Raw genomic sequence first — 16,192 nt, 5'->3', positions numbered from 1 at the left:
AATAATGAATTGGCAAAACATATTCATAATTCCGTTTTTTTTTTTAAATGTTTTACTGTCTTTTTTTTATGTTTTACTGTCTTTATACATTTTAGTTTGTTATTATTCATTTTTGTTGTATTGTGTTTAACTCTGGAACATGTAAGAAAAGTCATGTTAATACTGAATCTTTTCAATTAAAAAAAAATATATATCGCTGTGCAGTGTGGAGCACAGAGCACATGAACCATCCGACGGTAGCGGAAGGTCCCGCCTTTCTCGCATCTGATTGGCTAGAAGGGCTCTCCTCCGATTGGTTATTTGGTTTGGCCGTGAAACGTCATGTCACTTTCTAATCTGTTTTAACCGTCTTTACTCTAGACCAGAAGTGGGCAATTCCGGTCCTGGAGAGCCACGGTTCTGCACGTTTTAGGTTTCTCTCTGCTCCACCACACCTGATTCTAATGATTTGCTCGTTATCAAGCAGCTGAAGCTTGTCACAGTTTGATTATTGTTAGGCCCAGGTGTGTTAGAGCAGGGAGAAACCTAAACCATGCAGGACAGTGGCTCTCCAGGACCGGAATTGCCTACCCCTGCTCTAGACAGAAGTCAACATATCAGTAAACGGCGTGTTTGATCGGAGAGCCCTTTTAGCCAATCAGAGGAGAAAAGGGTAAGACATTCCCCTACCATCCTCGGAAAAAATATCGCCAGCGGCTCGGCGCAATGTCATTCCTGGACAGCCCGTGAGGGCGGGGTCTCACATATTCACAAAGAGCCACTGGAGACGGCTAAGCGTGAGTGACAAATCGGGCAAACCCCAAGACAATGAATAGCTGCCCCAAATAATGCCTCTTTAATATTCTACATTTAGTACAAGTGATATGCCCTACAATGCAACTTGTTATTTTGCCACGGTGTGTATGGTTACACACGAATACCTTACTAGTGATATGTAAGTTATATAATATGGTTTAAATATTAAAACGCGAGACGGCCGACGCACACTTAGGCTGTATGCAATTCTACAAAGGCGCCACGGGCACACTGTAATCTTCCCTAGGACCTTCTTAAAGCGGTGATCAGAGGAAATTTACTGCTGCGACTTAGAAAAACAGCGAGAGCAGGATACACCTTGAGATTACATAGTCTCTGTTTGAATTGATGTGTTATTTTGTTTAGTTACCCCAGTACCGTGTTTGTTTGTCAAAATTACCCGGCTTCAAGTTTGGTGCTCACTGGATGGGCTTTATCCCCAGCTAGTTAGCTAGTTAGCTCTAGCTGGCGAACTAACTACCGTGGACGGCTGCCGCTCGGCCGTTAGCAACCAGAATCCCTCGCAGCATTTAAACTGGGTAAATTGTGTTTGTTTGTTTTTAAAATCTAATAGCTAGCCAGTGGTTTATAACGGATTTAAACCACGACTTAGAGGTTTCACTGTTCGCTCAACGTTAGCTCACCGGCGTCTGGAGGAGTTTTTGCCGTGTTTTTATCCTGAAACAACAACAAAGAGAAGATTAATTTAGCTTTTGATCAAGTAACACCGTTCTGGGACGTTACTGACGGGAGAAAAACAGTTTCGTTCACAGCTCAGTTACTAATTTCTTCGTTAATTATCAATTAACGCCAAAGCTGTGCGAGTTAACGTATTGTTAATTGACGTGTCAGCGTCTCTGGCTGTTAGCGTTTGCTAACCCTTTCTCCGTGTAAAGGTAGCTCAACGTTAGGTGAAGTTTATTCTGCACTACAAAGCCTGACTGCCGTAACTACAAAATTACTAATAATGCACAATTTTGGGCCTGAACGCATAGAGCTTGGGAATTATTTGGATTTTAAAAAAAATCAAATGGCAAACTATAATCCATCATTAATGTGCTAAATACTCATTTGTTGGGACAGTTAACACACTTTAAGTAGTATTGTTGGTGTGATCAATGGTGGCGGAACTACAAATATTTGCCTTGTATTATAAAATATGATTCTTGTTTTTTATCATCATTCTTGTTTCGGGCATTATTAAATATATATATATATATATTAATAATAATAATGCCCGAAACAAACAAATAAATCATTGTTTGGCTGTTTGTTTATTCTAGGCCAGGTCACTTTTCTTATGGTTTTGTATCTCCATAAAAATCAGCATGTTTTTGTGGGAGGTGCACAGCAGCAGTAGATTGGAGCTCTGTTTCAGCTTAAAAGAAAGTTTTCATTGATTGACACCAATGACACCACTTAGAGAAAAAATATCAATGGGGCTGTTTGATTTAACTTGGAAACATTGTATTTGTTTCCAACAGGGAGAGAGCCATTGTATAGATAATACCTGAAACACAAACTGGAGCTGTTTGTTCTGTTTCTGAAATAAGTCATGGAGAACGATGCTTGTGTGGAGCAGAAGGATGGGGATGGAGAGGCTGCTGTGAACCAAGTTACACAGCCTGCAGCCATCGCTCCATACAGATACACCAAGGTGATGAGAAATACCAACAATGATAATAGAGGCCATATAGAGTTCTCCCAAACACAAATTAACCATTATCACTTATTATGCAGGAAGAGCTTCTGGAAATAAAAGAACTACCAGTTTCCAATGAAAGGCCAGACTGTCTCTCTGAGAAATATGACAGGTAAGAATTTCCTTGGATGTATCCACACAATCCACATTGTATTCAGATGTTATGTGGGTCAACAAGGGAAGCAAGACTAATTTTGTGAAATGAGCAGGTCCTGAGTTTAATTGAACGATGCCCAACTGTTTTGCTCCTCTTAGATCAGGGCTGCCCTATCCTGTCCCTGGAAGGCCACTGTCCTGCATGTTTTAGGTTTCTCCCTGCTCTAACACACTTGAGTCTAACGAAACCTGTGACAAGCTTCAGCTGCTTGATAACGAGCACATCATTAGACTCAGGTGTCTTGGAGCACGGAGAAACCTAAAACATGCAGGACAGTGGCTCTCTAGCAGCAGGGTTGGGCAGTCCTGTCTTAGATGGTAACTTGATTTAGGTGTTAGGTCACACTGTGTTCCCTTTTTTAAATATATGAGCTGATGAAGAATAAAACAGCTTAAACATGAATTCTGAGTCTACAACATTGGTGGCTTTCATTTGCCTTTAAAAAAAAAAAAAAAACCAGCCGGAAGACTATATTGATGGATGTAATTTAAGAAATAATAGATTCTATTAAAAGATGTGATTTTTCTCCGGGGGTTGTTTGCAGTTGCTAGAGCTAAAGTTTACTGAAAAAAGCACATTTTCTCACACACCTCTGAAATTCAGACCGCCTCTCAGCATGGAGATGTGTATGTACTGATGCACCAGCTGTTCTCACCGAGGCTTCCCCACCAAATTTGGAGTGGTAGGAGAGGTGGTGGGACTGCAACAATCTCAAACTCTATAATAACGAAGAACATTTCTTTTACCAACTATACGTCATTTGAACACCATGCTTTAGCAGCCCTCAAATTATGTGTGACAATTTATAGACCACCCAAGCACCACCCCTCTTATCAGTGAGTTTCCCAAACTGCGAGTGGATTATTTTTTTTTTTGGACACCATCTTGGATAATGACTGAAATAAAACAACTGAAAAGAAATTGCAGGAGGGCAGAGAGAAAATTGAGGCAGACCAAGTTAACAGTTCACTACGAACTATTCTGGGACAAACTCAAAACCTACTATAAAGCAGTAAAACAGGCAAGAACTTCCAATTTTTCACAACTCATCTCAGATAAAAAGAACCATAGATTCCTCTTCTCCACAATTGCTTGTTTAACTAATAGTGATTTTAAGAAATCCTCCATGGTTCCAACAAACCATCTATGTGAGGACTTTGCAGACCACTTGAGAAGAAAAATCGTTGGTATTAGGGCCACTCTTTTAGAATAAAACAATGTTGCATTTAACAGACCTGAACCATCACTTTTATTTGAGGAGACAATGGAGCATTTTGTCCTGGTTGATGCAGTAACACTCAGTAGAATTTTCTCCCGAGTTAACCCAACAACCTGCCTTTTTAGACCCAATTCCCAAATCACTTTTAAAACAATTTTATGCATTCTTTGTGAATTGCTCTCTCTGCCTTTTAAAAACGGCAGTGGGGAAGCCCTTTCTGAAGAAGAGCAATTGGGATCCTGACAATTTTGCCAACTGCCGAACTGTATCCAACTTACCATTTTTAAGTAAAGTTTTAGAAAAGCTGTTTTTTTTATCCAATTAAATTATTTTTTCAAGAGCAAAGCGATTTTAGAACAGTGTCAATCTGGTTTCAGGATGAAACCAAGTACCGAGACAGCCCTTGAAGATTGTTAATGATCTCAGGTGTAACAGGGACTCTCAAACTGTCAGTCCTGGTGTTACTGGATCTAAGTGCTGCTTTTGATACAGTAGACCACCACATACTTTTTAAATGGACTCAGGACACCAGGTGGGCCTCTCTGGTACTGTTCTTAACTGGTTTTATTCATGCCTCACAGATTGCCACTTTCTTGTAAGCATAGATACACGTTCCCCAGGAACGTGTAGTGTGGGGTGCCCCAGGGGTCGATCTAAAAAAATAGTTACTTTGGATGAAGAAGAAGAAGAATTACTTTATTTATCCCACACGGGGAAATTGGATTTTTTTCATGAATGGGATTATGAAGTAGAGCTGGTAGGCTAATGAAAAGTTTGTGCACTGCTTTTTACACAATGTATTATTTGGGTGGCCTGAATATCTTCAAGACCCAAAATTAACATTTTAGAGTATCTGCCAGTTGTTGGTTAACTGAAAAAATGTGCTAACCGTTTTTCTTCCCTGGTCATTAAACTGCATAAAGGGCTGTACACATGTAGCGTTTTTGCCCCCTCAAATCCATTATTCCTTATGTAAACGCACAGTAGTGCTCGACAAACGTGCCTCTCATTTTCCAGATGGTAAAAGACGCAGTGTGTGTGTGTACCCCCCGATACAATGTCATTAAAGCGTTGCAGCTTATTGTAAGGTTGATCTACTCCAGTAGTGTGCAAAAACATACTGGCAGACTCTCTTTGCAGATGTCATAAAATACTCCTGTGCTACCCATCCAGTACCACTGGTAATCATCCAGTTAGTGAGCTAGTGAAAGTAAGTGTTACTGTAACGGTGGACTGTAAGGGTCGATTAAAGAATTGGAAATTATTCAATCATAAATTCTATGTCACCATTCCCCTTTTTTAAATAATCCTGTTTACTTGGTGTAATTGGCCTTTTTTATATGCAACTTTTAAAATGATCTTCCATTGATCTTCTACGCAGTTGATATCTTTTGGGGAATCATTTTAGTAAGTTATTTGTCTACTTGTTTAAGTCAACTGGTTGGATATGTCTTTTTATTGTGGACCAAATTATGTTTTGATACAGTGAAGGTATCTGGGACCCTGAGAAGTGGCACGCCTCACTGTATCCCACTTCAGAACGTAGCTCTCCGGTGGAAGGTTTTAAGAAGGACTATGTGGATGACAGAGTTCCTTTGAAACGAAGAATCCCAGGTAAATGACCCAAAGCCAGTAGACTAAGTTTTAAATCAAGTCATAACAATCTTACTTTCTGTAGGAGAATGTTTGTGTCAGAGGTGATCCATTGCAAAGTCATGAAGCAGTACAATTATCTAGGAAAAGTTTCTGTGAACAGCTCTAGATTATGCTTGGACAGATATTTCACATAAGTTTTATTGAAATCATACAAGTCCAATTCCATAGTATTGTCTTGAGGGATAGGATAACAATATAAATGAGGGTAGAAATTAAATATATTTCTTCAAAGTGGAAAGATCTTCTATAATCTAGGCTTACTTGTTGGTTAATTTTTGATGTGACCGTGGTGTTAAACCTGTAACGCCAAGCGCATTTACTACATTGTATTCAGATCCTCGTGAGCGGTTAAAGGAGGATGATCTTGATGTCGTACTGAGCCCGCAGCGACGCAGCTTTGGAGGTGGATGTCAAGGCAATGCTGCACTTGCACCCCATGCTCGTCGCCCAATCAGCCCCCTGGAAAACAAAGAGAATGAGAGTCTCCGTCTGGGAGGGGCACGCAGAATTGGCAGTGGCCGCATAATTGCTGCACGAGCGTTTGAGAGAGAAGCCCGTTCGGAGAAAGAGCGGGAACGTGAGAGAGACTATAAGGATAAAAGATTCAGGGTTGGTGTTCATTGCTTTCAGTCCATCAGTAATGCATTTCCCGTCGTGTCTGAACAGCGAGGCATTCAGTGCATTCAGGTTGTCATCATTTTAGATGCTAATGATTACCATTAAAGAGTTCCTCAAAATCAAAAATGCATATGCCCTTCAGCTTGTTTCATAAAACCGCCAGACTAAGAAGTTTATTTTACAGCATAAAACAACCTGAAAAGAGAACTATGCAGGTCGAAAGTTAAACATTTGAAAGAATTGGATTTGGCTCACTTATCTACTGTTGATTACATTATATAAAATCAAAGGTTTACTGTCTACTTTAATAGATAAGGCACACTGAATCAGCACCTTCCCTATTTTACTAAGAGTTAATTTCAAGAAGGGTCCCATCCATTTATTCTAATCAACATTATAGCAGTCTTCTCTGCCATTTTCCACAGTGATATCACGTTGGTACTGCCTCTTCTTTTGCAGAGGGATTTTGGTGACAAACGTGTGTTTAGTGAAAGGAGAAGGAATGACTCATATGCAGAGGAGGAGCCAGAATGGTTCTCCGGGGGTCCCACCAGCCAGTCTGAGACGATTGAGCTCATTGGATTTGATGACAAAATCCTGGAGGATGATAAACGCAGGTCCAAGCGGTCAAGGAAGCGGCCAGAATCCATAAGAGAAGGCATGTCAAAGCCACTTACTTCAGAGTTACAGCATCATAATGCAGTTTTTTTAAATGTAATTTATCATGTTTTGTTTTTAAAAAGATACTTAATGGCAAAAATTTTGTTGTGCAGCAGTGGAATGTAATGGTGGGCAGGCAGAGGAGCGAGATGCAGGTTTGCGGCCTTCTGCTGATCAGGAGGTTCCCCACCCTGATGTCCTGCCTGAGCAAACGACTGGAGACTTTGATTTCAATGAATTCTTCAATATGGATAAGACCATGCCAGGACTGGCCTCTGTAAGTACTGGGGGGGGGCACTGTGTGATATTTTTTTTGTTTTTAGGTGGTAATGATATGAACATCACAGATGGGTAGGGGTGTAACAATACACGTATTCGTACCGAACTGTCACTGTACAGCCACTTCTGGGCGGGTACAGAGGTGGTCCGTGAATGTGTCATACATAGCATTAATATGGCAAATCTACAGTCTTGTTTTGAGGTGCGGAACTTAAAACGCGAAGTCACAGTCGTCTGTCACGCATTTAAAAAGGCACCATGTAGGTGTTACAATCACCGTTGCTGTGAAAAATAACAAGCTGTGCAATCATCTCCCGACACTATTTCAACAAAGCAATTATTTAAGTATTTTATTTATTGGAGAATTACAGCAGAATTTCTTTTAATATTGGTTATACATATTATTTGTATGTTTCATACTGACAGCAAAAACTGTTTAACTGTTGTTTTTAATTGTTTACTAATTAACCTTATGTAAGTTCTGACAAACATGCAGTTTTTTCATTTTCCCACTTAACTACGAACCGTACTGCCTTGTACCGTGGCTTTAAATCCAAGGTACGTTCCGAACCTTGACTCTAGTGTACCGTTACACCCCTACAGATGGGATGGCATTTGTAAGTCCTGTTTCCTTTTTATGTCGTCTTGTAGTCAGTATAAGCTTTAACGGTAGAAGTTGGAAGAAAATACATAATCTGGCACACATAATGCTTTCTGAAGCCAAAATACTTTGTCTCTGCGGCATTGGCTTAACTTGCTCTGGGGTGGTTGTTAGTGTCTCTGAATGATATAACTTCTAAATATTTTTGTAAGTGGGCTATTGCATGGTGGTGTTAAAAGGTATCAACAAATCAAATGTATGCCCATCATTATAGCTACATTATACCGGCTAATTTGAGAATCAAGCTAACCAGTATACATACTAAACAAGAAAGTTGTGTAGGGACTGGTTTATGGCATTAAATGAACACAAGGCCAAACTGCAGTGCAGTCAATGACACTGCCCTCTATCTTCTAGCACATTTTGTGCTAAATCGATAGAAAAACGCCCAAAACATAACCCCAAACCTTTGTCTTTGTATCTTTTGGCCTGCTGTTATTTGCGTTTCTCACTCTGTTTCACAGGGGCCTTTTTCTGTCTTGCAGATGATAGAGGACGTTTTGGGAGAGGGCCCTGTATCAGCTAGCCGCTTCAGTCAGTGGTTCTCGAGTAACCCGAGCCCTTCAGGCAGCCGGTCCAGCAGTCTGAGGTCCACTCCCCATGAGGAGCTGGAGAAACTTGCAGGTAAATTATTTTATTTCCCCAAAAGACCTTCATGTAACTATGTATCTTAAAACCAGGCATAGCACCTTTTGGTGAAGCTGTGTTTTGGCACATCCTGGAATGATCAGAGGCCTGGGGCCGGTTCATTAAGTCCAAAACCAGTCTGGAATGAGCCCAACAAATAAATCCAGGCTAAATAGGTTCCATAAAGGTCAATTAAAGCTCACACAATCAGATTAATTTGAGACAGGTTCAAGTAGTCCCGAGCACTGCGTGTGCTTGCTGTTGTTGTTTTTATTTATTGAGCTGCATATATATAGGTCAATATCTTATGATGTATTTTTGTGGGTTTGTACTCAATCTGTGCCTCAGTCTGGGGATGTGGCATTCAAATCTATCTAGTTAGAGGCTTAAAACTTTGTCAACACCAACTGCTGCTTTACTAAATCACTTCAGTTCTGTATGATTGCTAGCCTGTTACTTTTCTTGTTTTAAAATGTTCATGCCCCCAAAACATTCTGTTTCTGTGTTGCATCTACTAAATCTTAGACTGTTTTGCTCTTCTGAAGGGCTTGAGCCTCGCAGTACGTCCTCTAGCCAAGGCCCTGCCTCATACTTCACACCTATTCAATCATCAGAGTGCAAGGAGAAGGTGGACATCCTAGATCTGCTGCACAAAGCCAAAATAGACCTGAAGCCTCTTCTTTCCACCCTGTCGGTCAACAAGGCTCGGCTACGGGAAAGCAGTGAGTGCCAGTTTACTAACACATTTGCACAGTTGTGTTATACCATGACGTCACTTTAACAGGGAATATACTTTGCAGTCGACATCTTCATGTGCATTTAGGCAATATGGATAAAATGTAGGCATGATATATTGAATTTTCTATAGTAACAATACATGGTGATTATAGTACTCTATGAAAAGTCAATTGGGGAAACAATATTCACAGAATAACAATATGGAACTGACTAATTGAAATACTTAATCCCATTAATGTGAACCCGCTGTAAATCCAGTATTGCCATACACCTGTCCTGCTCACAAACTTGAAACGTTTCATACAACTGTCAGATAAATTAATAGGATAGCTACCTTTTGTACTGTTAAGCTAAATCTGGGTGGACAAATATTTTCTCTTGCAGCCTTCAGTGTCATATTGCCCAACTCTAGTTCCATGGTACAAAAGATGATTGTAGTAAAAAACAGAAAAGGATATTCAGGTCTGAACCATTAGAGATTAGTTTCAGTATGACAGCCAGGCCAAACCTCATGCATAAGCAGTGCTTGGCTGCTACTTGCCTGCCATTCTCCATTGAGTTTTGCCTATGATAATGGCCTTTAATAATAGAATATTTCATTTCATAAGAAATTTAATTTATATTTCTTTTTGACAAATGTTTGAGATTCTGTCCACTGAAATGTAACGGTGTTGAGTGTATATGAATATTTTGTATATATCCGCAGTTATATCAATATGACTGTCCAAAACAAAAAACGTGGCAGTGCTTTATAAGTGGTGTTTTGACAGTGCTACATAAAGTTTATATCCATCTGTCCCAAGCGAACTGTGGAGCGGTGCTTTCACTGGAGGAAGTGGAGGGAGGGATGAAGGGGATGAAGTTGGGCTCAGAACCACAGGTGCGAAAGATGCCGCCTCCACAGAGAGGAAATGGCACACCCTTTATGGCTCAACATTTGGAGGAAGCTTTAACTGGCAGCTGTAGCGCCCGTCCACACTCACGTGACACTGACATGTCGGCCTTTAATAAGCTGGTCAGCAGCATGAAGGCAAGTGGAACTTTGCCAGCTCACCCCAAAACCAACACAAACAATGTAAGTATTTTTATCTATATTGACAAACTTTCACTGGATGAGTAACAACATTGTATATGTTGCAATGGAACAGGTATTCATACAAATCTCTCCCAGTGTGATGCTGCAGAAAGCTTTTTCGGTTTAACTTAGAAAACCCACTTTTTTAAAATTTCATGGATGAACTACAAAGTGATGGAAACGGTGAAAGTGTCATGTTTTATGCAAGTCAGTTTCTGAATTTGTGCTCTGCTTTATTCTTGTGCTAAGACAATAACTGTTTACTTGCTCACTGATTAAATGCTCATTAAGAAACATGACGATATATGCATCCAAAGCCATACCTGACTTGCATAAGGGACACTTTGATTGTGACTTTCATGTACAAATCCATCTCGGTGGGTTTGCACTGTTGTTGTTTTTGGTTTCCTTGCACCTGCCACAAATTATTTCTCCCTGTACAATGCAGCAACCTTCAGACCCAGCTGTGGTGACAATGTCTGGAGTTCAGGTGTCCCCTCAGCAGCAGAAAAACATATTTCAGGTGTGTATGCTGCTGACTGTGTTGTTAGGCTGATGCTGACGAGATGCTTAAGAGAGGCCGGCCTGGTGAAAATTAAATTCAGTCTTGTACTACAGGGTGCATGACAATTACCGCAAGACAGTTTTTTTGTTTTGTTTTTTTTAGCAGATAAAAAAAAGTGTAAGCTGAAGCGCAGGAGGAAAATTGCACTTTTTCTTTTCAACAGCAGCTACTCATAAATTTGTGGTACAATAATTATGCTGCCAGTTTTTTATATTTAGACCAATCTATTCTGACTGTCTCCAGTCCCTATCATATCTTAAATACATTACAGGAGCCTATCACCTGCTATCCGGACCGAGATGTGACTTGGGTGGTGTTAAATTTTATAAATAACAATTGATTCAGCAGTGCTGCAGATGACAGCTTGGTAACATGAGTAAGAACTCTTGTCCTTCACTCGTAAAACCTGGGTTTATAGCACAACCCTGACATTTTGGTTTGTGAATGATCGAAGTACAAGTACTGTCTTTTATTGATCTAGATGACAGTTATGTATTCAGCACGGTTTAGAATCCATTTGTCTCACTTAAGAGGATTTTCTGTTTTTATCCTATCGCTAATGTTGAATCTAACCACGGGATCCGCCATCTTGCCATTCTGTTGACAAAAAGCAGCTATCTTATTGGTGTAGCACGGCCACGTGTTGAATCTTGCCACCACCAAGATATTATTACACTACAAAGACACTTCTCTAGGAGGCTGCATAGGCTCTCTCCTCATCGGGAACAACTTAAAAAAGATGCTGGTGCTCAGAAAAGAAAATGCTTTGTGGAGACAGGACCTTATTGCTGCCAGACAGGTAGCATGAGATGAATACTATGTAAAACTACAGGCTGTGCCTGCAGCAAAAATATACAGTACATACCAGTCTAAAGAAAAGGTTTTATAGAAAACATATGCACATGTTCAGACTGTTTCGGGGATAGCAGAATTTTAAAACTTGAAGATTCAATGTCTAGGAACACTGTAATTTTGTGCTGTATCTAAGAGTTTCATTACTAGAGCTGTTGAGGAAAGTTTCTAGTTCCAAAATTGGGAGGTTGCCAAGGGGGAACTTATTGGTGGTGACACAAAAATTCTTGATCCACATTTTATGGATGATAGATTTGCACTTAATTTAACTGCCATATCTCATCACATCTTAGGAAATTTGTTTGTATTGTAGGAGCTCTTGGGAGGTCCTGCTCATAGTGGCTCTCCTATACTGCTTCGCAATCTGTTGGACAGCCCTGATTGCCCAAAAACCTCTGCCCCTATGAGAGGCCAACTACACAAAGGCCCGACACCCCCTCTCTTGCCACAGAGGGCACTTTCACCTGACTACTTCAACAGTCGGTTGCAACCTTCAGCAGGTAAGTTAATTGTGACATGTTGCAGCGTTTTTTTAAAAAGACATGTAAATCTCACATTGGAATTACAAGTAATGCATCTTGTAGATAGATCGTATTCCTAATGTCGTCTTTATCCATTTTAAAATTTAGAGTTTCTTCTAGTCAGACAAATTAGTCGTATGGTTACCTTTTCTTAGCTGACACTTTTGGCTGTACTCCAGCTTTCCTCAGAGCTGCTTTTCTTCCGGGTATGACGTGTTTTATGAAAACAGCTGACCGGGCCAGGAAATAAAGTTTCCCGGCCCACTAGCTAAGAAAAGGTAAGAGGATATCCTTACCATATAACTAATTTGTCTGACTAGAAGAAACTCTAAATTTCAAAATGCATATTGTATGTGTTGACTTGGTTTCTTCACCCACAGTTTTCATGGTCGCATAATCTGTCTGAGTCTTGTCGGATCCCAAATGTTTTACATGATGATTTTTTCCTCAGTACTGCCTCTAACGATTATTGATGAGAATCTATCCAAAATGTATCAGCACACAACGGAAAGCTTTAACTTTTTTATTTATTTTACTATTAATGCAATTTAAACTGTATTACAGCTATGATCACGTGTCGGTTATCTCCTGCAACTTAAGAGTGCTGCACTCGGGCTATGGGCATTTAAGATGGTGTTGGTCACATAAGCTGGATCATGTAGCTTTTTATCAGTTTTTTTTTTCTCCCTCTCCTGCCTAAGGTTTTCCTGGTCATCATCATATGCTGCCAGAACAGTTTCCTGACCCTGTAGCTGCTGCACAGCACCAGGTAACCTAAATGTTCGGACCGGGTCAACTTGGATTAATAGCTTTTGTGTGATAACTGAAAAGATATTTAACAAATTTTCAATTTACATTTAAAGAACCTTATTTTGTTGTGTTTTTTTTTTTTTTGCTTCATTATAATATGCAGTATATATATATATAAGTAACTCATAAGACAGCAGTCGGATCTCTTCAGTTGTGCGTATTTCATTTGACCAGATGAGGGTGCTCTCAATGCCAGAGAATCAGGCGGACCTGGAAGCTCTGATCTTTCAACAGGACCTTGCTCTACATGCCCAACACTCATTCCAGTCTGGCTACAAGCCACCACAGGACAAATCTTATCGAAATAGGTTAGTTTAAAAAAAAAAAAAATGGATTTAAATACCGCACAGTGTATTTATGGTGAAATAAATGTGATTAATGCCCTTTTAGCTTATAAACGATCTTCATATGCTTTGAAGAACACATTTCGATTGGGCTACGTGTCTAGAATGTTGGCAAATTGCCCCTTGGTGTGTTGCCTGTTATTTGTTTTTAAAAATAATAAACTCTAACAGTCATGGCAATTTTCCTACATACTGGCATACACTGTGTACTGAATGTACACACTCAAACCAGATGACAATAAGGATTGTTTAGCATTTGATAGTTGCATATGGCTAATGTGCTTGTGATCCACAGACTGCAACATGTTAATCGTTCCCCCGGTCCAGGCCCTCAGTCTGCAGGGAGAAACTCCCCAGGCAATCCTGTCACCAGCATGGTGAGCATAAACTTTATCCTCCCAGCTGTCATTGTCTAGATATGTCCTGTGAAGTTGGATTCTTTAAACTTTTTCCTTCAATACCTATACTTCTTAGTATTTCCAGCATTCATTTTTGTTTTCTCACGACAGTTGTCCCCATCGTTTACACCCACATCTGTGATCCGCAAAATGTATGCGACAAAAGAGAAAAGCAGAGATGAGCCATCGGGTCGTTCAGAGAATAAGGAGGGGGCAGCAGGACTCTCTCAAGATGGTACAGAGCACTGATTTACACACTGATTTTAGTCTAGGTACTACAACACTATGAAATTTGAGATTTTTATTATGCGATTACAGACGGCAGTCCCTCAAATCTGTACCTGGAGGCGATGGATGGTAATGCTGTCCAGTCCGCAGGAGTGAAGGCCGGCTCGCAGACCATGCCCAGCAAAGACCAGGAGCGTCACAGGCTTGGCTCTGCTGGACACCACACATCCAACATGGTACCTCCTGGACCCTCTTCATCCTACCCTCGTCCCATCTATCCGGTACCCCTTCTATCCCATGTTCCCCTAGTGCGCCCTCCCCCCCAGCTACACCCTAATGTGGTTCAACGAATGCTGGCGCAGGGTATCCAGCCCCAGCAACTTGGGCCTGCTCTTGTGCAAGCAGGTTAGTGTTTTTCTGGCGTTTTCTTTTTTTTAAACTTCTGTTTCTTTGATAATGTTTAACATCTAACCCAGATGTTCTCTCATTTAATTGTACCCTACAGGTGTATTTCCACAACATGTTGACCTTGCCCAACTTCAAGGCTTGTCTCCTGCCCTGCTTGGACAACCGCTGTACCCTCTAAGTTCAACAGGGCATCCACTTCTACCTCCCAGAGCCAGTACTCAGATGCAGTTAGCAGTAATGCAACAGCAACTTCAGCAACAGAGACCAAGTGAGTGGAAGTCAAATATTACGACTGCGTGTGGGTTTGTACTAGTGGTAGCCTTACGTCTGAAGGTTTTGATTCCTGAACACAGAAAATAGCCTAAAATAAACGTCTGGAAAGAGTAGGAAATATTCAACTTTAAATGTATGTACGATTTATAACAGCTGAAATGAGTAAGTTAAATGGGCAACATAAAAAATGTTACTTTCTCAGCTGGATTAAACTGAATTTTTGTCTTACCTTGCAGTGCATCCAGGCATCCCAGGCTCTCAGTCACAGAGCCATGGCCCTCACCGGACAAATGGCTCCCAGCAACATAGGGGCACCCCCCCTCTAGACCTCACCAAGTGGTTTGGATCAGACATGTTAGAACAGCCACTGCCCTCCATGCCGGCCAAGGTCATAAGTGTAGATGAATTGGAGTTCAGGCCATAAGAAAACGAACACTGCTGAATAGCAAGGTTTTTTTTTCTTTACTTTTTGCCCATCTTCACCTCCTCGTTACCATAAAAATGTGAACTTCAATTTGAAAGACGGTGCACAGACCTGAACAGTCTAACCATGACATGCTTCCTTTTCTTCAACCTGAAGTCACAGCTTTTTAAGAGGCTTATCAGCAGAAACGGGAGGATGAATTATGGCGATTTGTTTTGCCGACTGAGTGATTTTTTTCTTTCTTTTGTATTAGGCTCTGCGCAGTAAATAATGTATAGGTCCAATTGTACAGACCATGGGAAATAATTGTATTACCCCTGTATATAGCTATTGTTTTGTTGTTCTTGGAATGGGGAAGGTGAAACTGTCCTGCAGTTCAGCTGAAAACTGCAAGAGACAGTCACCGAGAGCTGGTAGCATTCCTTTGTCTTGTCCAACTTTAATTCCCCCCCTGAACTTCACTGAGAAAGGGCTACTGCTAGTGAGAAATGTTGTATTGATGAGTAACTTCTGTGTATACTCTACCATTTTGTGGCGTAGCTAGTGGTCCTTTGCTGTAGATGTTACTGACTGGAGCATTTAAAGACTACACCAGGGGATGCGGCGAGTGCTGGTTGTGCCTTTCTTTGTTTTTTGTTTTTTCCTTTTCTTTCCTTAGACTGTATCCTCTCCCATTCCACCGGTGAGAGGGGCAGTACTGCTCACATTGTCATTTTTTTGAGGGTGGTTGGGATTCAGGTTATGCTTATGTACTATTAAGTTTCACAAAGCACAAATAGAATTAATAAACAAAATTCAGCAAAACACTTTGATCAATTGTTTCTGTATTTCCTACGTGCTGAATATACCTTCAGCGGCCACTTTGAGGTATACATGTGGAATTTAGTACAACAGCTCTGCCTTTGCAAAGCTTTTTTATTCAACTGCTGTTACAATGGTCTGTATTATATTGACAGAATTTGCCCCATTTACATACGGGCCAGTAAAAAATTGTCTAGTACAAAACAACTTTGAACTCAATCAAACTTGGTTTGCATTATGCTGTTAAGGTGTACCCTAAAACATGAAAGTGGCCACTGTAAATGTCAGCGGAGAAAAAGAAAATGTGTCTATTTACAACTTTAAAATGCAAATCTTGGTTGCAATACTTTATGGGATTCTTATTGTGTCTGCTATATCAGA

General features: G+C 40.5%; 1 protein-coding gene across 4 annotated transcripts; it reads left to right on the top strand.

Moving 5' to 3' along the window:
* The first annotated feature begins 556 nt into the window (after nucleotides 1–556).
* eif4enif1 (eukaryotic translation initiation factor 4E nuclear import factor 1) lies at nucleotides 557–15,777 on the top strand. Of its 4 annotated transcripts, none has more exons than XM_083938558.1 (19): nucleotides 557–652; nucleotides 2,280–2,452; nucleotides 2,536–2,609; nucleotides 5,360–5,487; nucleotides 5,864–6,138; nucleotides 6,607–6,805; nucleotides 6,921–7,084; nucleotides 8,212–8,371; nucleotides 8,920–9,096; nucleotides 9,916–10,187; nucleotides 10,636–10,710; nucleotides 11,918–12,104; nucleotides 12,827–12,894; nucleotides 13,110–13,243; nucleotides 13,575–13,656; nucleotides 13,789–13,912; nucleotides 13,996–14,310; nucleotides 14,411–14,581; nucleotides 14,823–15,777. In XM_083938558.1, the coding sequence occupies exons 2-19, from the start codon at nucleotides 2,351–2,353 to the stop codon at nucleotides 15,008–15,010; spliced, it is 2,895 nt and encodes a 964-aa protein (XP_083794684.1). In that variant the 5' UTR covers nucleotides 557–652; nucleotides 2,280–2,350; the 3' UTR covers nucleotides 15,011–15,777. The 4 variants fall into 4 exon arrangements, with proteins under 4 accessions (XP_083794684.1, XP_083794685.1, XP_083794686.1 ...); XM_083938559.1 differs by lacking the exon at nucleotides 557–652 and adding an exon at nucleotides 1,072–1,334 and having other exon boundaries at nucleotides 8,233–8,371; XM_083938560.1 differs by lacking the exon at nucleotides 557–652 and adding an exon at nucleotides 1,072–1,334 and having other exon boundaries at nucleotides 8,989–9,096.
* Nucleotides 15,778–16,192: the final 415 nt, after the last annotated feature.

This window comes from Echiichthys vipera (assembly GCF_963691815.1).
Source record: "Echiichthys vipera genome assembly, chromosome: X".
NCBI classification, from domain to species: Eukaryota; Metazoa; Chordata; class Actinopteri; order Perciformes; family Trachinidae; genus Echiichthys; species Echiichthys vipera.
This window is presented reverse-complemented; position numbering and strand designations above follow the sequence as displayed.